Here is a 27,379-nt window from a genome sequence, read left to right on the forward strand (position 1 = left end):
CTACTGTAACTTGGATAAACAGAACTTTAGCTAAAATCAGGGTCAGGCTATTTCTGTTTCAAATCCCCCAACCACAGCACAAATCAGTCATTCCGCTGAAAGCTCTTAACTAGCTGGTAAAAGAACATATCAAAGAATATTTGCAACTTACAGTGTATCAGTTAATTACCATAGATAGTTGTTTTCACATTTTTAGCTCCAGCTATCTACATTTAGCTTGAATTATTGTGAATATGATATTTGTGATTAAAAAAAGAACAATCTTCACCTATAGTGGTTTATAGTCCCTCATATACTGTAGCACACTGACCTAAAACATGTGTTGCACTCTCAACATTGGGCCCTAATTTGAATGATGAGCAACTGAAGCTAATCTAAATTGGCAAAATAAATTTGCATGGGCAAGATCTCAAGCACAAACATCGAGGAGCCAGTTCCATGCCCCCAAATGCCACACAAGAGCTATGCATGCATGAGACTTTGCTTGTTGGCAGACTTTGTACCCACCATTTAAATCAGAACCCAATGTCTTCTAATCCACTTTGTTAATTTGCTAGCCATAATCTATCTAGAGTAGCGGATGCAAGCCGTTATCCTTTACATACTGTGTCTGATGTCCTACAGGAGCCAGGTTATGTTGCTCACTTTCACAGAAAATGCCAAAAACTTTACTCAGTAATGACTCTACAACTCAGTAGGCTACTAAACCTGACCCGTGTCTTTATCAGTGATCTCATTGCACTCACAACTAGAGGCGCAGGCAAACTATGTGAGAGCTGAGTCAGCAGTGGATGCAGCGCAGCAAGGTGTGCTGGCCATGACCTGGATTAGCCTGAGGTATTCGGAGAGGTGTGAGGGTCGGGTGTTGTGCTCAAGCTCTGACCGTGTGTGGGTCGCTCTCTCACCTGCCTGAGGGGGCCTCCTTCTGGCCCTGCCAGCCCCCCATCTGCTGCAGCTTGCTGCTGAGCTCATTGATGATGCTGGCCTTCACGCTGGCCAGCGGAGAGTTCAGCCGACGGTCTATAAAAAGTGGTCCCCGCACCCCTCCCTCGCCCTCGTCTGTTCCCCCGCCCTGGACCATCCCCAACCCACGGCCTCGGTCCTCTTCCTCGTGCGTTCTCTGCCTGTGGGGGTGCTGGAGGAACGGAGCGGCGCTAGGCTGCCGCCGCAGTGGAGGCACTGGCTTGCCGCTCTGATGGGTACGGATGTGTGTCGCATCATTGTGCATTTTGTAAGCTGCCGAGGAGTCCAGGGACTCTCTCCTATCCATCTGAGCTCGATTCTTACCAGCCACTCTGCCTCCCCCGACCTCCATGATTTCTCTTCTCCTCTCCACTCTCTCTCCCTCCCTCATACCAAGCTTGTCCAGGTGGTGGTCACTGCTGCTGTGGCTGTCCAGCTCCTCAATCCCAGAATCCACCACAGCCTCCTGCCACTCTCCCCGGCTCTCGACAGCTTTAGGGGGCATCTGATGACCAGGGGCAACAGTCGAGGCAGCAGTAGTGGTGGTAATTGCATAAGGGGCCTGGCTGGTCGTCATGGTGGCATAGGTGACGGTGGTTGTCAAGGAGGCGTTGCCACGGTCCTGGCCCTGTGCTGGAGCAAAGAAGAGAGGCTGAGGACGATGGAGGGACTGAGCAGACGTTGCAGAGGTGGTAGAGGTTGAGGCAGGTGGAGGATTGGAAGGGTTAAGAGCAGAGGGGGGTGTAGATGGAGGAAAGGCTTGTGGTGAGGGGAGGGTAGGGGAGAGTACGGATTGCGTGAGATTGGCTACTTCACTGTCATAGGATGTTAGACTGGACGCTGCAGAGTCCCCCGCCTGAGGGGAGGGTAAGGGGGGAGGGTGCGGAGGGTGAGGATGATGTGGAGGGAGATGAGGATGAGGAGGGTGAGGAGGATGAGGAAGATGTGGAGGATGAGGAGGATTTGGAGGCTGGGGCAGCATGGGTGGCGGTGGTGGCTGCGGGGGCAATGACTGGCTGGGGACATTGGCCGGGATTTGGGGCGCCACCACCTGACTAATCTGTGGGGGCAGGGACTGACTCGAAGGGTTTGAATCAGTCGATGAAAGAACCATGTTGGAGGGGGGGATCTTGGGGCAAAGCTGGGGTGGGGGTATAAGCGGCGAAGGGGGGAATAAGTAGGGGTGAACCACGGCAGAGGGGTGGACTGGAGGCTGCTGCTCCTCCTGAGGCAGGTCGGACGGGGGCTGAGAGGCCTGCAGGTGCTGAGGCTCCTGCTGGGACTGGGTGGGCTGCACTGATGGCTGTGTCTGGAGATCGGACTGCTGCTGTGTGCCTGATAGCTTATGTTGCTGTTGGGATTGGGATTGCTGATAATGGTGCATTTGAGGTTGCGGTTGCTGTTGTTGTTGTTGTTGGGTTGATGGAGGGGCTCCTCGGTTTCCACGATCGTTGCCATTAGCAAACTGTAGAGGAGGTGGCAATGGGTCCACAAACACAAACTCGTCGTCCACATCTACAGACGGAGCTGGAGGAGGAAGCACCATGAGCCCCCCTCCCCCCTCCTGCACCTCCTCAGAACCTGCCATTGTGTCTGTGGTCTGGGCAGGAGCAGCCGAGAGCGGAAGAGGTGCTGTATGGGAGTTGGGAAACCCTACGGAGTTAGCGTTGGCATCACTCTCCATCTGCAGGAAGGAGGGTCTGCGGGGCTGAGACTGCTGATTGGTAACTGGTGGGGGAGCGGACTGCATAGGGCCCCTGCCATACACTTCCCCCCTCTCAGCCTCTCGCTCCCAGTCCCTTTGGTACTGAGCCTGGTACTGATTCTGGTACTGCTGTTGGTACTGGTTGTGATACTGATACTGGTTTTGCAGAGCTGACTGTCTGTCCTCAGAGAACCTCACTCTCATACCCTCTCTCGCCAAGCTCTCTTTGTCTCGATCACCTCCCTCCCCAGACCAAGGCCCACTGCCAGCCATCCGCATCATCCTGGGAGACTGGGGGCGGCTCAGAGGAGATGGGGCAGCCGAGGTGGGGGAGGAGCCTGTGAGGTACAGGGCGGGAGGATGTTGGTGTTGGTAGACATAAGTGGCAGGCGGGTTATGTTGTGGATTTGATGGCGACACTGTCGAGGGAAACGACCCCACACTCGACAACTGCCTGCCGAAGTGTCGCTCTTCGCGTCGGGTCCTCCGGTCATCTTTTAGTGCCCTTTCGCGTGCAGCAAGAGCAAGCCCTAGAGGCGAGGACGGATCTAGAACCTTCCCCGTGAGAGGATGGATGAAGGTGGTGGCGTGTGTATGAGTCTGTGGTGAGGCATACTGAGGCAGGCCGAACGCAGGGGGCATGCTGCGTCCCTGGGTGGTCAAGTTATCCCCAGAGAACAAGCCCTCATCAATGGATTTGGAAGGACGCAGTCGGGGGGATGTGTTCTCTGTTTGGCTAGTGGGGACATCCTCCAACAAGTCCTCCTCTGAGGAGTAGAAGAAAGAGGCACTCTTTCGCCGCGAGTCCCTGTAACGCTCTCGATCCCGCCTCGCTTTACCCATGGTGCCACCGCCTTGAGGTCCAGAAGTGTCTGTCCTCTCCTGGGGGAGGGACGAGGGTAAAGACTGAGGCAAGGGTGGAGAAGGAGGGGGGCTGGGGGGCTCAGGCGCCTCCTCTTGCTCAAGGTCAGGGGGTTGTTCCGCCTCCATGCTGCTGCCCTGACTGGACCGGCCACTGCTGCTGGTGGAGGGCGCTTTGACAATGATTGTGGGGATGGGAATGGAGCTCTTGTCGTTCCCCGTGTCCTGTACCTGCGCCTGGCCCCCTCTCTGCGTTCGACCTACAGCTGCCCCATCCTCCACTTTGGGCTGCTTGAGCAGAGGCCCCCTGCCACCGGCTCTCCGTCCGGTTGTCTTAGCAACCGCTTGCTGGGGTGGCGGCACTGCGGTCGCCTTGGCAGTGGCCATGTTGCCTGGGGGCGTGGCACTGCTGTAGCCCCGCCTCAGCCCTCCCATTTTGCCTCCGCCCCTCCACCCAGAATCGGACGACTCCCTGCGCGAGGTGGCCCGGCTGTGCTGGGGAGCCATGGCTGTCTGTGCGTGGGGCAGGAAGTGCGAGGAGGGGTGGCTGGGCTCCGACCTCCTGCCGCCCGCTGACAGCGGGGGCTCCGGAGGCGACGTTTCAGGCGGCGGCGGAATGTCCTCGGGGCCAGGAACAGACAGACTGCGGGATAGCTTCATGGCGGGGGGATGCAGGAAGCCCTTCTCCTCATCTGCCACCCCTGTCGTAAAGCAGAGGGAGGTGGAGAAAGCAGCTAGAGCATGATCAAAGGCAACAAAAAAACTGTAACAGAAGCACTGCAGAGTTTAATCAATCTTCACCACACAAATGAGCTAACTTCAGCTTACAACCTGGCTCCATTTTGAGTATGCATTCCCTGCTAAAATTAGGTAAGCTCATATTTTACAGCAACCCAGGGCTACAAATCATCCAGCAAATTGAACTGTTATTTTTTTGCTAAATATGAACATGTATTTCCTCAGGGTATGTCATACCGCGCATGTAGCAGATTTTGCTTTACACAGAGTTGATTTGAGGTTACTGATTCAGTCCAGGCTTTTTCATGTGGAAAATGTGTTTTATTCATTTGCAACATGGACCACGGACCATATTGTCTGTCGTCCCATAAAAGCATGCTCGTAAGAAATAATTGTTCCAGTGACTGCAAAATACCTCCATTAATATGGACCACTGTGCCAGTGAGGTCTCCCAGGTCACCCACACACAGAGGCAGTGAGGTAAGCTTGTTCAAATGTATCAGCAGCGAAAAATAGGAGCTAGCGCACAGTGATAGCCCTAAGTCTCTACAGACATTTAATTCTCTTCATGCAGCTCAACATTAATTGCTCTGTGTGCAGATTTATAAAAGCATTGCGGTGCTGGACACAAGCAGTGAAATAAAAACATCGCTACAGTCACAGTAAAAAGCAAAGACCTCTACAGCAATGTTTAAAAGGCCTTGTGTGTTTTTCTCCCCTGATTATGTTTCTGCTTCATTAGGACTCTGGCCTTTAAGTAGCAAAATGGAATCCTGAATTTAGCAAAGACTTTGAGAAACAAACTATGATGCATCAGATTTAGTATACTGATGCACAGATGTAGATCCAGTTCTGCTGCAAGGAAACATGCAGGCATAGGGACGACAGTAGCTAATTTGTATACTCCACACACCATTTTTCTTACATAGCACATATATTATTTAGATAATTCATTCAAATCATATGTCATACCAAAAGCACTCAGCAGGCTTAGTAACATAAACTCATTAGAGAGGTAATTAAATCAACTGCAAATCAGTCCACACCAAAAAGTTAAAAGAAAACATTACAAAAAATGCACACATGGAAACTATTTGATTATGGAAAAGACTGAGTAATATTATTTCTAGGCTATAGCTCATCCATAAAATAATATCACCAGACCCATGAATATGGAATGAAATAAGATGTGGGGCTCAAAATCACACAACTCCACAGATACAAGATATCTCATGAACCATTCACTGGAAATTCTACTTCTAAACGAAGCCCAAAAGGTCTAGCAGAACTGTTAAATAGCGTATGAATATCACTCTGCTCCTAAAATGTCCATAACTCTATTCAATAAAAGATAAAGATGATAGCAAACCATATTTACCAGAAAATTGTGGAGACGCCAAAGATTATTTTGATGGATATCAACATTTTTAATGGCCATTTCAAGACAAAATTAGGCTGTAAGCAACTTTACACTGATCACCATATTATGCAGGGATAGTGAGTTTACTAACAACTGGACCACCAACACAGCATCGCTGGCGAAGAAAGCCCAGCAGCGCCTCTACTTCTTGCGCAAATTGAAGAAGGCAAGTGCCATGCCTCCCGTCATGACTACATTCTACAGAGGGACCATCGAGAGCATCGTCTCCAGCAGCATCACACTGTGGGGCGGAAGCTGCACAGATCAGAACAGGAAGACCCTCCAGCGCACTGTTAACACAGCTAAGAGGATCATTGGAGCACCACTCCCCTCCCTGCAGGACATTTACACCACCCGCCTCACCCGCAAAGCACTAATGATTGTCAAGGATACAACCCACCCTGCACACGAACTGTTCAGCCTCCTGCCCTCTGGAAAGAGGTACAGGAGCCTCCGCTCCCGCACCACCAGACTGGCAAGTAGCTTCATCCACCAAGCAATCAGGATGCTGAACACTCTACCCACTCTCCCATTACTGACAGCCCCCCCCCCACCCACCAGCCAGCCAGGAACCTAGGAAACTAGGATCCTGTCTACCCCAACACCGCCCTGTGGAACTGCACTGTGACTGCGCAGCCTAATGTGTTGCTGCTTCACATCAAGCCTGATATACTTGAAATTACTGCATACTGCATATCAATGTAAATATACAGGTCACACAAGCACAAGTTTAAACTTCATGTAACTGTTAAGACTATATAAATATACAACACAACTACCTCTATTTTTTTTTTATATATGTCCTATATTTCTATTTCGATACATACATGTTCTATATTTCAGTCTCGCACTTTAATTTAATGTTTATTGTCTATGGCTATGTCTATAGTATGTCTATGTCTGGGTTAAAGTATGTCTATGTCTGCATGGGAAAGTAAGAAACGAAATTGACCAGGTGACCAGTGCATGTAAAGAAATTGACAATAAAAGCCGACTTGACTTGACTTGACTTGACTTGACAAAACCTGTTATTTTGATTTATGGTAAACTCGTTATTTGATGTGCAGAATAGTCAGATTGAGTACAGTAAACAAATTGTAGCGCTGTATATGTGCTCTGCATGCTGAATAAGGAAAGTGACAAAGCACTGGAAAATAGTGTCAGGCTCACCAATGGACTTCTGCCGAAGCATCAGACCATGCTGGGTGGCGTGGCTTGATGAAAACTGGACTTGGTTATAACCAAACCCAGACCCTGATGACATCATGCCAACACCTGATTGTTCAAAACTTGGTTGCTAATAGGACAGACAAGGATAGAACAGAGGAAGAGAAGATAAGAAACCACACTCTGCAGTATATAACAGGAACAAAACATGCACACACAGTATGGCATAGCTATAGTCTACCCACTGGAAATATTTAACAGTCAAATTAACCACAACAATCTACTCTATAAGGTCTTTCACACTCTGTCTAACCCATTTGAGTTGCATGGGCAGAATTTGACAAGTATCAGACATTGTCACTGACCAGAAACTCCCCCTTTCTCAACGTTAGTATCCTAATCTTGACCTGTACCATATGGATGCAGCATGTCTCTTGTGCCTAGATGTGCTTGCTCTTAGGTGTTTGAGGAGTGCAGTTGGTAACAGGACTCCTGGCGCTCACGTCTCTGCCCACCCTCGGAGTTGGGGGTTCTATTGCCATGGCAACGATACCTTGTTAGTGTAATAGCCCTTATTGCGCTCTCTCCTCCCTGTGTGACCTCGCTGGGCCCCCCCCTCAGATGGACTAATGGTCTGCTGAGCGGCTGCCAGGATCTCATCCAGCTTATCTACAGAGGGGGGAAAGAAAGGGGGGAGAGAGAGAGAGAGAGTGGGGTGGGGGTGGGATTGAGTGAGAGAGATGAGGAACCAGTACATTACTATATGCACCTGCCATCCCACCTGCTGTGCATCTTGCTTTATGTACAGTAAGTTGATGTGAGTCTAGTATGTGAGAGCAGTCATTTGCCGAGCTCTTACTCAGTGCCATTTGATAGACGCTTCTCTTCTTATCGGTGGCCTGGGATGACTCGTATTCTGAAAAAAAAAAAAATTCAGAAGACATTTGACTGTGACCTTCAAAGAATCCCAGAGCAGTGCTTCAGTCAGTGCCCAACAGAAAGAAAAAAAACCCTCTCCGTTGGGAATGATGTGTGTATGCATGAAGCATTCTAGCAGCATATAATCATCAAAGTTTCTTGTGGAGAGGTCGAGATAAAGGTTGCACTAAACTGAATTTCATTTTTTTTTTCCAGATGGAGACATTTTAAAGGGAAGAAGTAATTACCCGCTTTCTTCTTCCAGGGAGAGGCTGCTATTACAGAAGAGAGAAATGTGTTAAAACTACTGCAGGAGGCGTTGAAATTACATGATGTATGATTGTAACACCAAAGATCACTGCTGCATACATACATAGGAGGTCAAATGACAATGACAATTATGCCGATGACTATGGTGTGGATCACAATGGTGGCAGTGATGAAGATGATGATGGTTAGGAAGAGGAGGAGGAGGATGGGGTCTTCATGGTCATATATATTTGTGAGTGTGAGCAGGAGAGAGAGGAGGGTGAAAATGGAGAGATTCACACCTTTCTCCACTGAAGAGGAACCAGAGAGGAGAGCAGAGCAGAGGGAGGAGAGGGGTCAGTTGGGACATAAACACACACACGGCAAATACACACGCCACACATCAGGAAACACAATGTTTCTACGGTTACATCAAAACAACAATCTAACACCACAACAAGCACCAACAAGACTTTTTAACATTTACATCAATTTTAATATCTTAGATTTTATAAATGAATCATATACTAATAGAAATGTGTGCATGCACAACTGCAGTATGGATGATATTATTGAATCCACGTACCCATCTCCTCCAGTTCAGAGGTCATGGATTTGGAGCGCAGTGCGATGGCTGGGGGAGTTAGCCGTTTGCTCTGAGGGGGGGCTGTGTGGCAGAGAGTGGAACGGTGCCATTACGACAGTGCTCATTTCACAATTTGCAATTTTATGAACTCTCCCTGCAAACTGTTACGAATCAGGAACCAGACTCCCCAGGAAACTCCACAAATCCAAAAGACTCTCACAGCAGTGGCTCTGCCATGACTACAAGGGGGAGGCCAGTTTTTTGTGTTATGATTTACAAAAGTCATCACAGTTGTTCAGGCACTGCTATTGTGTTTCCTCTCCCACGAGAAGTCATGGTAACCAAAAAGGCAGAGAAAAATCTCAATACTGAAGCCTCTCCCAGAAGCATTCAGGAAAGATTCTCTTCTCACAGATGAAATTGAGAGGGGAAAATGGACCTACTTCTGGCTAGCCCTGGAGCTTAGCAGCGGGAGAGGAAGCCTGAGAGTCCTTAACAGTCAGCCATGAACAAGCATCACACACACACAGACACACACTATACCAACACTCAAACACAGTTTTATTGGATTTTTGCCTTTTGCTGCTTTCCGACTTCTGTTACCTGCTAATGTCCCTTTCAAAGAGCCAATCTCAACCTTTTTCAGTGTAGATGGCTGCTGCTGGCGTGCCTTCACTTCAGCTGCTCCACCACCATACACTGCTTGTACAGCCCACAGAAACAGCCCGTCACAGAACAAAGAGCCAGTGAAGGGGCTCTGGAGACGTCAGTGATTCTGCCTCTGGTGCTCTCCTGAGAGTGTGATAATCCCATATCTAATGCGGCGCCAGAAATAAACATCGCAGGCCGCAAAGGCACGCAGAGGAGCCCACAGGGCTCGCCGTGACCCCTGCTTGAACACTGACCTTTCTTTTTAGGCACCTCCTCCATCTCCGGGTTTCGTGCCACCATGACAACCTTCACCATGAGGCTGTTTCCTCCCTGCCGGATCATGTTGACCACCTGCCGGTGACCCACCTTCACCACATTCTGCCCATTCACCTGCAACAGGGAGAGAGTTGGCAAGGGGATTCTTCAGTTCCATTTGGTTTGATTAAGTACAGTACATTGCCATATAATCAGGCACAAAATGTTACAAGACTAATATACGGTAAGCACAAAGACACCATTGACAAATGCACAGTTGAACAGGTCTGTACCCTCTACTATTAACACGGAGAAGGTTAAGCAGTATGATGGAGGAATTTGTCCAGTATTATAATGACCATTAACTCACTGAGAAGATCAGTGGTCCAGACAGGCTGAGGTGAATATGGTTATGATTACAGGTGTTATTTATACTGAGAGGCATTTTGTCTCTATCATTTTTCAAATGTTCTCCCAAGTTTAAAATTGAATTGAATGTCATTTTGTCCAAAGTAAAATACATCAAATTAGGGGTTTCATTGAGAACAAATTACAAGACAGTTCCCACTGGAGCTGTATGACAGACACCAGAACCAAAATTAGAGAAGGAAGCCAAAAGCCACTTAAAGGAAAGCAAGGGATCTCAAAGGTGAACGTTAAAAGCCATATCTAAAGCAAGACCATAACGGTTTGCATTCCTCCCCGCTCTTTAAATGTGTTGCTTAAGAATGTTCCAGTGTTTAGATACAAAGGAATCTAAATGTGGAATCTGGATTTTGGCAGTAATTGCATGCTCCTTTCCTGAGGACTGTAGTCATTTTAATCCACATGACTGCAAGTGAAATTGAAACTGAGGTTGAACTGTAAAGTGAGTATACCACATTCCTCTTAACTTAGTTATCTCCAATTAGTTGTGTTGAGGACAGAGGACTCCCTTTTAGCCATTCTAACATACATACACGTAATCCACCACATTACCTATCTACACAGAGACATCCGGCGTGGCCATGTGGGAGAGCCCTTATGGAATAAGTAGACGTAGGAGGTAATTGGACGATTATGTGCAAATGAACAGTCACAGCATTCACATATGCTCTTGCTTAAAAGGTGATATTTCTGGAGATACCTCCCAACAAAGTAACATTGCACAAATGCTTCTGAGAAGATGCTATAAAAAAAAAAAACCTCTCTGATTATCACATGTTGAAGATTGAGATCAGACATTACTGCCTTAGATATGTGTATATTCTGCATGTATGAAATGATGTTGATATGGAATTACAGAAGACAAAGCAAACCCATATCCTTCCACCAAGCTCTCACATCACAACAGCATCAGGTGAAGCTTAAAATAGTTTTGCTATGGCAACAGATAGAAGAGTGTACATTTCCCCTGAGATACGTTTGATCAAAAACTGTGATTGTCTGGTGGTGTGGAAGAGCTTTGGGCCCTACTGTTAACTCATCTTATTCCCTTTATGACCTACATGTAATAGAAAGAACAATGTTGGGGTCATGGACTCTGTGCTGATATCTAGCTATTACTTTGATTGGTGAGTGAGGAGGATCTAAAACAATCCAATTGTTCCAAAACAGAAAGTCAGAGTCCACCACCATCAGGAATGGCTCATGAATTAAGAATGTATGCAAACGACTGTATCTGTCAAGCTTCATATCTCCGTGTCTTGATTTAGTCTGATGAAATCATCTGGCTCAATAGATATCTGACCAACTAATATAAATGTCCAGTCAGGCCAGCCGTAAACTCAATTATAACATGGTCGATCAGACGTCCCCCTAATGGAATGTACTGAGCTCCACCATGGCATGGGCTAATGTTCCAATTTTCCATCCGGATTCCATTAGGATTATCACTGCATCCTGCATCCACACACCTATGTTTGAGCACTTATTTGCAAGTAGGCAAAATATCGGTGGAATGACAGATATTGTCAGACTAAAATAAAGTGAGTGACCTGAACTTCTGATTAACAATGACAGACATGTATGAGAAATATAGTGAACTGTTTTTGGAGTAGGAAAGTCAAGTTAAAATTGTTAAAACAAAACGCCATTTTTATGCCATCAACACCAAACAGGTGATCTGCTAGTCTGACTAGTTATCTGCTATATTAATAATAAGATAAGATAAAAATAGGCTGTAGAACTGGAGGTATAGCCGACAGCAGTAGATCTGATGGGAGGTCAAACATTTTTGTTCTGCCACTTCTTTGTGCCAAATGCAGGAATTTACATTGGGACATTTGTGCATTGACATAATCTTCTTCAGCCTTACTTAATGGACCATAAAGGGATCCGAAAGTCTATAAGGGTCTAACAAACAACCAACCTACAGCATGTTTTAGAGTCTGCTCTATTCTCAATAGTTCCTCCCTTATAACAATTTTTAACATGCAATGGCAGAATTCTGTATACTGGTTTTATCTAACAACTTATTTTGTGAGCACAACCATTGAATGCCTGATTTATTCACTCAACCCAATGCATTCTGCCCAGATAATTTCAACCTCTACATAATGTACAGTACTGTCCAACTCTTTCATGAGACTAGTTGTATGTGGTTGATTTGTGAGGCTACTAGATACTGCATACAGTATTTTTCACATGCAGGGTGTTATTTTGTGTAGAAATATGAGACACCAGATTGCACACACACAGTAGATATTTGCTAAATAAACAGCTTTTAAATTTAACTATTGGGAGCAAAAAAGGTTAAAGAAAAATACTAGCTGTCATCCATTATCTCTTCAGGCAGCCATCCAAACACAGTGTTCAACAGTTGTACCGAGTGTTATTTGGGAAAGGCAGGATAGTGACTCACTCACCAGCACAAAAGCAATGGCTAAAAAACCCACGCCCCTTTAGTTGCTCTGACCATGTTTAATAATGCCTTTTGTGAAATACATTTAGTCAAAAAGATCGAATTGCTACAATGGGGAACAAAATAATATTCATCCACATTCGTAGTAATTGATGGTAAAATGTCACGACAAATCAATCATTGGTGACCAAAAATAGTGAAGGGAGTTATTTGTAACTCTGTCACAAACAATTTTTAATTAGATATATGTAAAACTCCCTCTATAATTCCCAAAAGTAACAGGGAAACATTTCTGAGAGTGCAATAAAACAACATTTCCACGTCTCCTTTTGATCATGCCTATGTGGAGCACTCATAAGTGCCTTCGGCATCATCCCTTTTTCCTCCTAATCCTTCCTCGCCTCCTTCTCTCCTCCAGTTGTGATCCTAATGAGCCCTTAGCCATGGATTCATCACCACCACCAGTAGCTTACCTTCAACAGACTGAGGACCAGGCTGACTAAGGCTGCCAAACATGCGCTCATGAGTCACATTCCAGCGCCAGAGAGTGAGCCGAGTTGCAGCTCTTGCGCTGGTGATTGACAGGTTCAGGGCTCGTTCGAGGCCGCTTTGTCCTTGCTCTTTCTTTGCCCTGGGGAACTGAGATATTGCTCTGGCTTTGGTGGGCTCTATGTAAGGCCATGTGCCCTACTCCTTGCCGATGTAAAGAGAGAATTTTTATTTTTAAAGATCAGAACAAGGCCTCTAGGTACAAGTTCAAACTCAAATCAAAGAAATGTTATTTTTTGCTAGAACATGTCCTCAAGCAAGGTGGTAAAACAAAATGCTTCAGCATGCCCACTGAGTAAAGATACCCTCTCCTGAAAACACCAACATCTGCTGTTATGTTATCAGTAAAACATATTTAGTAATGCTTCAGATAAACTGAACCAGAGCTCAGTGTGGATTGTCTGTGTCTGCCGTTTGGAGGGCTAAACTGTTCAGAGTCGTAGGTGTGGACGGCTGCCTCTCGGAGCGCATCTCGACCCCGCCGGTGGGACTCCTAACAGCGTCCAAGCATTCTTGGCTGTCTCGTTGTGCGCCTCCGCCACCTTCACACCAGCAGGCTCCGTCGCCTGCCTCCTTCAACCACCCACCACAGCTTACGCCTCATTAGCCCGTTTCTCTCAGCTCTTGCATGTGCCGAGGCAGAGTCAGACAGTAACTGACGGATTTTTAAGCTCGGCGCCATGCTTTACTACACACTGCAGGGTATGCATGAGCCCAAATCATTGAGGCGGTCCATTGAACATGGTACCACACACACCACGTCTCAGATTAATATTGCCATGGCATTGCCAAACACATCCTGAACCAATGTGCCATCTATTAAGTACCACAAACACCAACAATGAATAGGTACCTGTTTCAAGCTGGTATCATCCTAGATGTTTTACTATCCATGTAACCCATGCATCCTTCAAATATGCTTCTGTAGACCAATCCCTAACAACCCAAAGCCAGCAAGACAGAAGGAGAGACATACTGTGTATGGAAAAGGGTAGAGAGTCAAGTTTGATGTCCAGCTCACCTCAATGAGAAAGTCTCCCATTCGCAGTCCAGCCCTCCAGGCCACACCCCCTTCGTCCACTGACTCCAGATACTGTAGAGCAGGGAAGGCTGGCGTGGGAGTGAACTCTTCAATGGGAGTCTGAGCTACAGAGAGAGAGAGAGAGAGAGAGAGAGAGAGAGAGAGAGAGAGAGTAGAGTAAACAGGGAGGAATATGAAGAAAAAAGAAAGAGATAAAGAGAGAGAGTAAAGGACTAGTGGAGGGGAGAGGATAACACAATGTTCTCCTTTTTGCATAATGTGCTATGAACAACAACTTAAACTGTTTAGAGAGGAAGGGAGGGTGAACTGTGTGTGGAGAGAGATAAGAGGGGGGGGGGCTATAAATACAGGTGAAGTGTAGGACAGAGTGAGCTGGACTGGGACTCACCTTTAGCTCCTCGAAGCACAAAGCCAAAGCCCTCATTGTCCTTCTTCTGTAAGAGAACGGTCTTCTCCTTTATGATGTAGTCACTACTCCAGAGAGAGAGAGAGAGAAAAGGAGTGAGAGAGGACAGAGAGAGAGAGCGATATGGAGGAAGAACAGAAGAGGAGAGCAGGGAGTTATAAAGGGAGAAGTCATTTCGGGTGCTTGTTTATTGCTGTGACAAATCTGCCAGCCCTCTCCCAGCAGTCCCCTATGAGAACAAAGACGGGCTCTTCTCAACCCAGCAAACAGGGTCTGGGGTGAATCCCCATATTTACAAGCACACATCCACACCACATTATAGCCAGCCGCTGCGCTACCCAACCCGAGGCTTGTTTCACTCCCAACACGAGGGACGACTGCACCACAGAATGGCTTATGCCAGGGGAATGTAGAAGAGTAGCTCTAGAAGACAACTGTAATATAGTGGAATAAGCAAGGCTGCTTAAAGTCTCTACCCTGTTATTTTGCTCTCTCCCCACAGAAGATGATCCTAATCTCACAAATCCTGCTACTGACAAGACACGTGTGTCAATGCAGGATTTTAAAAGACATCTCCCTCCTAAAATTACTCACGCCAAACAGATAACCAGTGACCCCCCCTTAACAGACAGATGAGCAGTTTGTCATCCAAGCTGGGTGTAGGGAGAGGGGCATGAGATTTCAGCAGAGGTGGCGTCATCTAAGCCAGTCCAGTCCAGTCCACATGCTGATAGCAACGGCTCCATGACTCTGATTCAACACGAGGCAGCTGTGTTCCCATGGGAACCCCAGACAGAGACAGGAGAAAGTAGGTGAGGTTAGAGCGTGTGGGTGCTGATTTTTTCCCCCATTCTTTTTTTCATCTCTAGGTTGGTGGTGGGGGGTGGGGGGGGGGGGGTCCGATCCCCCCTCCCTCTTTGAAGTCATGCTTTCCCGCCAGCCTGAGTTGATCGGTAACGGAAACGGCAGCTAGCGCGGGAGATCCCTGTTAAACAACACCTCACCCAAACCCCAGCCTCGTCCAGTGCCGCCACGCATTCAAACGGAATACACTGTCCTTCACCCCACGGGATTAACCTTTGTGTCCACTCTCTCGTGCGCTTGCTTGCCTCGCGAAACGCCCGCGCGGCGGGATGAATCGCAGTGTTCTTTCCCCTCGCGCTGCTCGGCTCCACGGCGACGCTGCGAGCGTTTGTCTGCTCCGCTCCATCATGACGCTTGTGACATTGTAATTGCCCGCGGAGCCGTTTGGCTGCCCTGGGCTTTGGCGCAGCACTGGTTCTCCTGCTTTACTGTCAGACTGCATCAGGGTTAAAGGAAGGAGCTCTCAAGAGCAGGATCTGAGCCTGGATACTACAGCTACAACTGCACACACGTAGCCTACACATACACACACAAACACAAATGTACCACACTAATGCATACACACATAACCACACACATGCACAAGAAAACACACTACACAGATGCCACATGCATACATACAGTACACATGCACACATGTGTGATCAACCAAATACACACACACACACACACACACACACTATACATGTGCATACACACAGATGTACACACACACACACACACACTCTCTATACATGTGCATACACACAGATGTACACACACACACACACAATCACACAGACACGGACAAACATGGATGACATTAGGAAAACATCACGTTTAAAATGCAAATGGAAGTGAATACTTGTGCAAAAAATTTAAATGAACGCCACTCTCTATCCACTCTCACTCAATGCTCTTCCACAAAGCCATGGACATCAACATTTCCAATATTTTCAGGTTAGTGGTCCTGGTTAGTGGTTTATGGAAAAAAATAATACACTGTAGTATATCGCAGTGGCAAGAATCGATATTCATTTATAGCGATGTTAATTTATTAATTTGTATACTGATATCCACAAGGTGCCGCAAGGCCGAGTACTTCTCTTACATCACAGCGGAAATTGAAAAGTGTTGAGAACAAATTCACTGTGGCAAGATGGCTGCAGAGACTCAACAAAACATAATATATACGGAAGAGATAAATGCCAATGTATTGCAGAATTGAATAGCAATCACACTGTGGCCAAAATATTGTGATAATATCGTGCCATTGCCACTGTGGCGATTCCCCCTCCTATTTCATTCTAGTCTATAAAGAAGCACATAGAAAATGATTGCACTTGAAGCTACTTTTGAGAGAAAAGTAAAAACTGAAACTCCACAACCCAAGCTTTTGGCAGCCATCTGTGACTCTCTCGTTCTCTCTTTCTCTCTCTAACACCTTCTCTCTCCCTTGCTTTTTCACACCCTCTCTCTTCTCCCTCGTTGTATAGCCTCTCTTCTTGTCACACACAGTGGTAAATATAGCCAAACAAATCGGATAGATTTGCAAGTACAGACACGAAGAACTAAGAACCCTCACCGTCCTACAACCCTACAATCAGCTGAAAGACAAAAGCATCTCTCATGCCAAGGGTCGGCTAACAGCAACGCTCCTGAACTTCCAGTGGGCGGGTACCTGCTTAGCTGCATGGGGGCACCAGGTTTCTGGGGGTTTAGCAGGTGCAGGGGTTAGCATCAGCTGTGACCACCATTACCCCCCACAACCCAACCGCCACCACCACCACCACCACCATCACATTAACCTGAAGCTGCACTAAACTCAACTGTGTCAGCACTTGTCACAGCCAATGGTGTACAAAAACACACAAGCACACACACACGCACACACACACTCACACACACACACACACACACACACACACACACACAAACACACACACATACATTGCAACCAAATTCACTGCTAAACGGTGATCAACGACAATGAATGGCTGCAGTCTTGCAGTCCACCCTGCACACGCTGGGTATGGCTCCCATTTCCCGTGTGTGTGTATAAGCGCAGTGGCAATGTAACCTGTCGAGGCTGGTGGAGGCAGTGCTCCCTTGTATCAGCGTTCAGCGCTGTCCACGTTCAGCAGCCCATGATGTGAGGCAAGGGCAAATGTAATCCTCCCCGCACTCCGCGCTGCATGGCACAAACTAGGAGTACCAACCTTAAGACTCCACAGGCACAGGCACAGGCACACACACACACACACACACATCACAGCACAGCTAATTTAACTGATTCTCTTACAGCCATGAGGATAAGGGCTGTACAGTCAGAGAACCCAACCCCCCCCCCCCCCCCCCCCCCGCAAGCTCTCCCTGCAGTGTTCACAGTATGGGCAACAATTTGGATTGATCCTCTCTACCACAGAGCATACACAAACACTGACATACAAACACACATTTGCGTATGCACACACAGAACAAATACACACACACACACACACACACACACACACACACACACACACACACACACACACACACACACACACACACAATCACACACAATCACACATGTGTGTATGCACAAACAGAACAAATACACACACATACACACACACACACACACACACACACACACACACACACACACACACACACACACACACATACGTACAGACTTGTGCACATACAACTAACAGTAATATTGAGTCAGCAGTACATTAAATGGTGGGCTGATATTGCTAGCAACAAGCGAGTAGCTACGCAAAACACACACAACACACACACACACGCACACACACACACAACAATTGCTACCCCGATTCTGTCTGTCATTTTGAATTAGCCTACAACAGAAACATCTGGATGAAAATGTCATATTGTATCTCTATCACCCACTAACTCATACACAAACCCACACACACACATACACACTCACACACACATACACACTCACACGATGACTCATACTCACAGTGACATACACTGGCATGAACACACACACACACACACACACACACAGTAATTCAGTGCTGAAACATATAGATATTCATTAATTCTCTAAACAAAAATGCAAAGACTAACACTGTCACACACATGCACACACTCATACACACGCTCACTCGCTCTCACACATACACACACAAGCATGTGCTTGCGCGTGTGTACGAGCCCACACTCACACACATACAGAACATCAGATTCACAATGCCACATACATAGAGTCAGTCACAATCACAAAATCACAATAACCGTTACAAAACACCAGCCTGAAGACACACACACACACACACACAGAGAGAGAGAGAGAGAGAGAGAGACATACACATACAGAGACAAATAACACAGTCATGCACCTCTTCTCTGCGTCTCTCCATCCCTCCTCACCCCCTCCCTCCATCCTCGGCAGAGAACGAAAGAAGAGGAGAAAAAAAAAAACGAGAGACGCTACCTGTAAATGAACCACACGCTTCTGTTCCGCGGGCCCAGAGATGGCCAGGAAGAAGAGAGGGAGAGAGGGAGAGAGACATCCCTCTCTCCACAGCCCCCCATTGCCATGTCCCCCCCTCCTCCCCCTCCTCCTCCTCCTTCTTCTCCTCTCCTCCTCTTCCAGCGACGGCAGAGCCAGAGAGCGCGGCGAGAGGAGAGGAGAGGAGGAGAGAGAGGCGGAGGAGGAGGAGAGCGAGAGAGAGAGCGGGCCTAACACGCCTAGACCCTTCATGCTTAAGACAGCGCGAGAAAAGGACGGAGGGAGGGAGGGAAAGAGAGAGAGGGAGAGAGAGAGAGAGAGAGAGAGAGGAGGGGTGATGAAGAGGGAGAGATAGAAAGCGCTAGAGAGAGTGTGAGAGAGAGAGGGACTGAAATGGTATTCAGCAACTGCGACAGGGAGAGGGAGAGGGAGAGAGACAGAGAGAAAGGGAGGGGCGGGAGAAAGGCAAGGGGAGGGGGTGAGTTCCAATGAGAGGGAGAGAGAAAGAGAGAGAGAGCGAGAACGAGGGAGAGAGCCGGTTTAACATGAAAGAGGGAGAAATGGGATTTGGTGTGTGGGGAAAGGGAAGAGGGGGGGGCTCTGAGTCCGAGGAGAGAGAGGAAGATGGTGTTAGCCATCTCTCCACAGACACAGCACACACACATAATACGACGTACACACATGCGCACATGCATGCACGCGCGTGCACACACACACACACACACACACACACACACACACACACACACACACACGCACACGCACACGCACACGCACACACACACACACACACACACACTCACTTTTCAAGCCTCCTCCTCCCCTACTCTTCAAATGATCAAAGTACAGAGACTTTGTTATGTGGTGATGAGTCAGACTAGAGTAACCTTTTTGACTGTGTGTGTGTGTGTGTGTGTGTGTGTGTGTGTGTGTGCATCTGTGTTTGGGTCTCCTGGGGTGCATTCACTTTCTCATTCATAAAATACTAAATAACCACGTCATGTCTGCAGAACAACAGTTATAGAACCCGATTTCTGCAGTGTGTGTCATGGCTCCATCATCTCTCTCTCTCTCTCTCTCTCTCTCTTGTGTGCGTGCCACAGGTTATAAACACCTACCAAACTGATAAGTAGATTTCCCGGTGAGAATAATGAGTGACTCATAATGCAACTCCGACACAGGCACACATTAATTCTCTCATCATATTCCTTCATTTCATTAATCAACATTCATTTAGCTTGGGTCAGTTCCTTCTCTCGTCCATCAATTCACAAAATCGTTCAAACATGAACAAACTGACCTGCAGCTGTTTCTCCTTAAAAAAAAAAAAACATTCTATTGAGTGTCTAACAAAAACTAAATATCTACCAAACACGTTCTACCTCCATCAGTGGTCCAAACATTGATAACACAGAGGGCCAGATGTACGTACATTTGCGAACGTAGCGTTATCAGCGCCATGGACACACACACCGCAGATTGCGAATGCTGTCAGACCCAAGTTTCCGTCGTATTTATCAATCGTTCAATCCTTAGTGTAAACTGCGCCTTTCTCTGCCCTTCTCCGACCATAAACGCAATTTACGAACATCCACAATTGAATGGCAGCGCCTACAAGCGCAGTTGAATGAAGTTAACTGATGACAACATTAAAAAGAATCAAACGTTTAGCGATCATGAAATAATACCATACATGATAAGATGTCAACAAGCAGGGAGATAATGTTCTACTCAAACTACTTGTGCAGATAGGCTATGGAAGATTGGTCAAATCTAGCAAGTAGGAAAGTTTAAGTGAATGACGTGAAAGTGAAAGTAAGACATGCGAAAGGCCAACGAAAGTTAAGGTTGCTTTTGGTAGTACAAATACTTTCACCACAAAAACTGGTGCTCTAAATAGCGATTCTGTTGTCTTTGAAAGGTTCTCTTATTGACGCATTGAACTGCAATGGAGTGGATTAACACCTGCTTTTACAAGGCGGAAGTATTTAGGCGCAGAATAGACGTGCGCTTTCAGGAGCAGTCTTTGTACATACCGCGGAATACATAACTAGGCGCTCTTTACTCTTCCCCTCCCATGTTTTTACGCTAAACTCCCACTTTCCCCTGGATCCTCCCATGAATGCATATGCATGACATGACAATCGCAATCTGCCACTTTCAGCTCCCGCGACAGGCAGTTTGCGCTTTTACATCATTGCGGCCTGTTTGTACATACCTCGCAATGATTTTACACGCACATTGCGAAACAAATACGCCTGAAATGGGCGCAAAAGCATTAGTACATCTGGCCCAGAGAGCTTTAAGGAAAGGTAGAAAGAGTGAAGGTGGAAGGTGCACTGTAGTTGTAACCCTGTAGGAGGGATCCATCAGCTCCACCCTGCTCTCTCCTCACTCAACACACGCACACCTGCAGAATGTTCTGCTCGTACCAGTCTGTAGCGCTCAGTGCTGACTTCTAGGACTTGTGCTTATCAGTGCAGCAGGTCCATCGCAGGCCCCCCTGCGGAGTTCAGATGCGGCGTGGGCCGCCACCACGCAGGAGGCCAGCGTGGGGATCCGAGCGGATCTGGAGATCTGACGTGAGATTTGGGACGAGGCCACGCGTTCCATGACAAGCCCAGAGCGAAGCGTGGAGCCTCAAGATAGCAAAGTGCACTGCCAAAGGGGCTCTATTGTAGCATGTTGTGTAATCATGTGAGTGTGTGTGTGTGTGTGTGTGTGTGTGTGAGAGTGTGAGAGTGTGTGTGTGTGTGTGTGTGTGTGTGTGTGTGTGTGTGTGTGTGTGTGTGCATATGTGTGTGTGTGTGTGTGTGTGTGTGTGTGTGTGTGTGTGTGTGTGTGTGTGTGTGTGTGTGTGTGTGTGTGTGCGCGTGTGTGCATGTTAAATAGAGCAAACGACAAGGATGTATAGAGTGAGTCAGTGGATGAGTACATGCATGAACGTGTATCCATGTGCGTGAGTGTGTACAGCATGTGTGCATGTGCAGAATGCATGCTTTAGTCTGCGTGCTTGAATCAGTGTGTTTGTGAGTGATAACCAAAGACTGGCATGAGTTTTTTCCTACAAATTGATTTCTGTAATCCCCTGTGGTCACACTTACCTGGGCGCCTCGATGCCATCATAAGCTCCCACTGTGTAATGGCGGAACAGCTTCTTGCGGGCCTTTTCGCTGCGACTCTCTGAAACACATATACACAACACACACACACGCACACTTAAAACACTACCTTTATCATGTTCTTTTAGAGTGAGGATGACAATGTATGAGTGTGTTTAGGAATGAGAGTTGGCTTGTATTGAAAATATGTGTCAACATATTTATATGTGTGTGTGTGTGCTTGCATGAATTAATGTGTGTCTGTGTATGTGTGTGTGTGTGTGTGTGTGTGTGTGTGTGTGTGTGTGTGTCTGTGTATGTGTGTGTGTGTGTGTGTGTGTGTGTGTGTGTGTGTGTGTGAGTGTGTGTGTGTGTGTGTGTGTGTGTGTGCATGTGTTAGTCACCTGGTTTCTGCTCTTGGTTTTGAGGGGGAACCTCCTCCACGCAGTCAGAGGGAAACCAGCCAGTTCTCCCTTTTACTGTCCCTTCCCAGAAGCCTCCATCACCTACACTGAGCACTATACACACACACATATACACACACACACACACACACACACACACACACACACACACACACACACACACACACACACACACACACACACACACACACGTACCACCACCAGAATTCACAACCTTGCTATTTGCAGTGGAGTGATTATGGTCCACATTCTGGGGAAATCTCAACCCATAGCCCCATTAGGCCAAATGCTTCTGATTCTGCACGGTCATTCAGTTAAATGCCTCATTTGTCAGTAGTGTCCCTACATCCCCTGGTCAGATAAGGACAGCCCCTGTTCCAAGGTCTTTCTGTACCTGGGTGGGTTAGCACTCTTTAGATGTAAAACTTTTGCTCAAATACAGCAATGAGCAATGAGGGGGCCAAGCAGTCAGTAGGTAAGGGTTGCCATAGCAACTGGTTACTGTTATGATGACACATGGCTGTAAGCACTCACAGAAAGTTAAATGTCAAGCAAAGCGACAAAAGTTTGGCAGAGATATAAGTATAACCTGCGCTGTGTTTACCTCCTGGCTCAGCCCTACACTCGCCCAGACTAGAACCTGCAAATTGCAGCGCCTCGGATCGGAAATCGAGCGTGCTAGCAATCAAGCTAAAAGCCCAGGCTGCTAGCTCGCTGCTAGCATGTCTCTCATCTGGAGGGAGGTTTACATAACAAACATGCTGCACAGCTACGGAGCAGCTGGCTACCATACCTTACATAAGGCTTTCTGTTTGGCAGCTTCACTGCCATTTAAATAGGCTATGATAGGCAAAAACGTTCAAAAATGTAAATGCCAAGTTGATGGCTTCATGTGGCTTGGTCTGAAGATCATTTGTGCCAATTGTGAACAATAATTGTGGCCTGTGAACTATTTTGAAACATTTCCATAAAATCCAATATGGTGGCCTCTGTGTCAATGACACTGAGATCCCAAGTTGGCATTTGTCAGCCTTGGGAACTCCAGTGGAATTTCCAGACACAGGAATTATGTTTTAAATCCCAACATCAATAGTTATCAAACCAAACACATGTATTCTAATAGCAGTGTTCCCTAGAGGTGAAATCTATTCTATAACTTTTGCTAGGCTTAGTCTGATTAACGTTTCTCCCCAAAGTTTGTAAAGAAATTTGTAATCTGTGAAAATGTTTTCGTGTTTTCAATAAAAATCATATATTGCAGAAAAAATCAATATGGTAATTGAATGAATTGGTGAAATTATGTCAAACTCAGCTTGGTTCAAGGATGCCAACAGTAGTATTTTTGAAAATGGGGCATGCTGTTCAAAAGTTTAGATAGATAGATAGATAGATAGATAGATAGATAGATAGATAGATACTTTATTGATCCCCAGGGGAAATTCAAGGTCTCAGTAGCAAACAGACAACACACACACATTCACTAACAGCAGAAAAAGTAATTAAAAGTAAACACAGTGAAAACACAACTAAGCAATAAGGACAGTAGAAGATAAATAATATACTAAATATACTAAAATACAAATTATACTAACTAACACTTAATCTAAATCAATTCTAAAAACAGTATCCACATAGTGGTGATTAATCAATCAAGCAATGACTGAGGCAGGGACTGAGCCTGTGATTCTCTGTGCATAGTAAGGTAAGGTAAGGTGCTCTGTGTGAGTGAGTGTCACGGTGATAGTGCAATGGTGATAGTGGTCATGGTGATAGTGCAAATGAATAAGTCCAACAGTGCAACAGTGCAAGAATAAGTCTATATATCTATATATATAACTATTTAAAGAAAAGGTATAAGTGTGGCGACAGTTCGGCTGTGGCATGGAGGGAGGGGTTATGCTAATGTGCTAATATAGCACGCAAACAGTGAGACAGAAAGGCAGTGGTAAAAAGTGGCTAGTGGACAGACAGTATCCAAACATGGAGGGGGTGAAGAGGCAGACAAACTCTGCAGAGAAGTCTATCTCTCCTCTTCCCTTAAGTGAAGCATTGAACAGTTCAATGGCCCTGGGGACAAATGACTTCCTCAGTCTGTCTGTTGTGCAAGGCAGTGAGCGAAGTCTCCAGCTGATCAGGCTCTTCTGCTTTACAATACTGCTATGGAGTGGATGACACTCATTGTCCAAAATGTTGCTCAGTTTGTTCAGGGTCCTTTTGTCAGATATTGAAGTGATGCACTCCAGTTCAGCTCCCACTACAGAGCCAGCTTTCCTTACCAGCCTGTCGAGTCGCCCCGCATCCTTCTTCTTTGCGCTTCCTCCCCAGCATACCACTGCATAGAAGAGGACGCTGGCAACAACAGACTGGTAGAACATCCTGGGGACCTTGCTGCACACATTGAAGGACCGCAGCCTGCTCTGCCCTTTCTTGTAGAGTGTGTCAGTGTTGGCTGACCAGTCCAGTTTATTGTCCTGGTGGAGACCCAGATACTTGTAGGTGCTTACCACCTCCACATTAACCCCATCAATGGAGACTGGTAGCAGAGTGGGCTTAGACCTGCGGAAATCCACCACCATCTCCTTCGTCTTTGAAGTGTTGAGTTGAAGGTGATTGTGCACCATTGCACAAAGTCCTCCACCAGCCTCCTATACTCCTCCTCCTGCTCGTTACTGATACACCCCATAATTGCAGTATCGTCAGAAAACTTCTGCATGTGGCATGACTCGGTGTTGTAGCATAAGTCAGATGTGTACAGGGTGAACAGGACTGGAGAGAGCACAGTTCCCTGTGGCGCTCCGGTGCTGCTGATCACAGTGTCAGAAAGACAGTTTGACCACTTGTACTAGAGCAGTGGAGCATCTTGACCCAATTCACAATATTGTAAATAATGAGTGAATCTGTGCATCTTGAATGTTATGGTTGAGTACCATTGGAGTTCCAATCAATCAATCAATAGCCTACCATCCATAGGTAGCTATTGAAATGTAGGCCAGCCTTTCTTAACCCAACAGCTTTAGGCTACGGGTAAGTTGGTGGCATTTAATAGTTACTTACTATTACTAGAATCTCCGTTGTTGTTGTCTGACACGAGAAGCAGTGTGCCTTAATTGGTAAAGTGATTAAATGGGTACCCATTAAATGGGTAAAGTCATTTTAAATAGGACTGCAGCTTGTTCTTACAGCAGGGTACAACGGGTGCCATTTGCATCCACAACATTTGATGAGATGCATACTGTAAGGCACAAACTAGAGCCAAAGTGTGTTTCTAAAGCCTAAAGTTAATAATTCAAGGGTTCTTGTTAATATGATGCATAAGAAAATACTATTCTTAAAGAATATCACACTATTTTTAACCATTTTCACAAGTGCATGGCCACTTCCATGTGTCCGGGTTGACCAATATGACATTTACTTGTTCCTTGGTTTGACTAACCACCCCATCACATTAACTTGTTTTTTCTGTAAAAAGCATACTTTAACTTGAAATGAAATCACAAAAACAATTGTTAATATGATTAATAATAACTGCCTAGAGCAGTGGTTCCCAACCTTTTTTCAGTTATGTACATCCTGTGAAATATTTTTTCAGCCAAGTACCCCCTAACCAGCGCAAAGCATTTTAGTTGAGAAAAAAAAGACTTAAAACAGAGCACTGTGCCATCAGTAGCTTACTGAAATATAAAATTCATTTTATGAACTTATATTTTCCTGAAATATTTATTAAATAATTGTTTTTAAAGTATTTTTGCATGAATTCTACTTTTTAAATATATGTATATTTTAAAATCTCACGTACCCCCTGGAGTGCCTTAACGTACCCCCATTTGAGAACCACTGGCCTAGAGCACCCAAGAAACTAGGCAGAACAATTCTGACATTCTTTTACATTGTTTATTTGTTGTTATTTCATTACTATGAGGGGTCTAAGCAAATTAAATTTCTAATTGAAGGCATGTATGTTAAGTCAATAACTTGACTGTTATTGGATAACTAGAGCCATTTTATCATGAAATGTACCACCCCGTCACATTTATTACATTTCAATCCATTATATTTCATTGTGTGGAAAAAAATGTATGCCTGAGGTGGGCAGATATTAATTTGTTGGAGGGTGATCAGGTCTTTAATGCTGTGGATAAATTGAAAAGAAGTCTGAAAAGAAGTCTTTTCATTTGAAGAACATTTTGAAAATGTTGTAGTGGAAAAGGTATTTGTTTTATTAGAATGACCCAGCTATGGAAATACCCCAAGAAAATCTGTAAAATAAGCTATTTCCTGAGGTTGTTACGCAAGCTTTTCTGAAGTTCTGCAATTCCTTATCTCAAAAAGTAGAGGTGAGGCTTCAGATCTAATATTCGACCACCAATACTGCCCAAAATGTAAAGTTTTAGACTACTCTAAATCAAAAATGTGCAGAGGAAGATAGACCTATGATCAATGTCCCTATGACCCTGTTCAAATCACATTCCCTGCAGATTTAAATAAGCATAAGTATATATACTCTTTTTCCCGTGAGGGAAATTTGGTCTCTTCTTTTATCCCAATCTGTGAATTAGTGAAACACACTCAGCACACAGTGAAGTGAAGCACACACTAATCCCGGCGCAGTGAAATGCCTGCAACAACAGCGGCGCTCAGGGAGCAGTGGGTGCCTTGCACTTCAGCCGTTGCGACTGGTCGGGGTTCGAACCGACAACCCTCTGGTTACAAGTCCGAACAGTAGGCCACGGCTGCCCCATTTGGGATGTGCTTCTGATTGGTCTCACCTTTGACCCTGTCTCCTTTGCTGAGGCTGAGTTCGCGCTCGTTTTGGGAAGAGTGAGAACGCGTCGCCACAAACACACGGCCAGGGACCGCACTGTACAGCCTCCTCCGCTGCTGCTGCTGCTGCTGCTGCTGCTGCCCGCCACCACTGAGAGATGGAGAAAGAGAGAGAGAGAGAGGGCGGTAGAGTGAGAGAAGGAGAGAGAGAGGTTGGGAGGGAAGCAGACATTTTTTAATTTGTCAGAGAATGTGGGTGGCTAGAGTTAGAATCTTTTTCCAAAGGCAGCTAACTTCACCAATCAAATGCCATAATCTGATAAACACTCTCTGATCAACCACAGGTTCTTCTCTCTCTCTCTCTCTCTCTCTCTCTCTCTCTCTCTCTCTCTATCTCTCAGAGACACACACACTGGCCAGAATAATTT

At 46.2% G+C, this 27,379-nt stretch overlaps 1 protein-coding gene across 4 annotated transcripts in view; it reads right to left on the reverse strand.

Annotated features, from left to right (window-relative positions):
- Positions 1–27,379, reverse strand: part of LOC121700011 (SH3 and multiple ankyrin repeat domains protein 1-like) — a 55,935-nt gene that overhangs the window by 3,533 nt on the left and 25,023 nt on the right. For 3 of the 4 annotated variants that reach the window (XM_042082635.1, XM_042082632.1, XM_042082633.1), the window contains 13 exons: positions 26,957–27,102; positions 22,170–22,283; positions 21,769–21,847; positions 14,335–14,417; positions 13,926–14,050; positions 9,513–9,648; positions 8,608–8,688; positions 8,324–8,332; positions 8,021–8,047; positions 7,714–7,770; positions 7,408–7,523; positions 6,858–6,984; positions 906–4,230 (listed from right to left, as the gene is read on the reverse strand). In XM_042082635.1, coding sequence (XP_041938569.1) covers positions 906–4,230; positions 6,858–6,984; positions 7,408–7,523; positions 7,714–7,770; positions 8,021–8,047; positions 8,324–8,332; positions 8,608–8,688; positions 9,513–9,648; positions 13,926–14,050; positions 14,335–14,417; positions 21,769–21,847; positions 22,170–22,283; positions 26,957–27,102 — 4,425 coding nt within the window. The remainder of the gene's footprint in view (positions 1–905; positions 4,231–6,857; positions 6,985–7,407; positions 7,524–7,713; positions 7,771–8,020; positions 8,048–8,323; positions 8,333–8,607; positions 8,689–9,512; positions 9,649–13,925; positions 14,051–14,334; positions 14,418–21,768; positions 21,848–22,169; positions 22,284–26,956; positions 27,103–27,379) is intronic. The other variant, XM_042082634.1, reaches the window with a different exon arrangement.

The sequence above is a fragment of the Alosa sapidissima genome, chromosome 24, assembly GCF_018492685.1.
Source record: "Alosa sapidissima isolate fAloSap1 chromosome 24, fAloSap1.pri, whole genome shotgun sequence".
NCBI lineage: Eukaryota > Metazoa > Chordata > Actinopteri > Clupeiformes > Clupeidae > Alosa > Alosa sapidissima.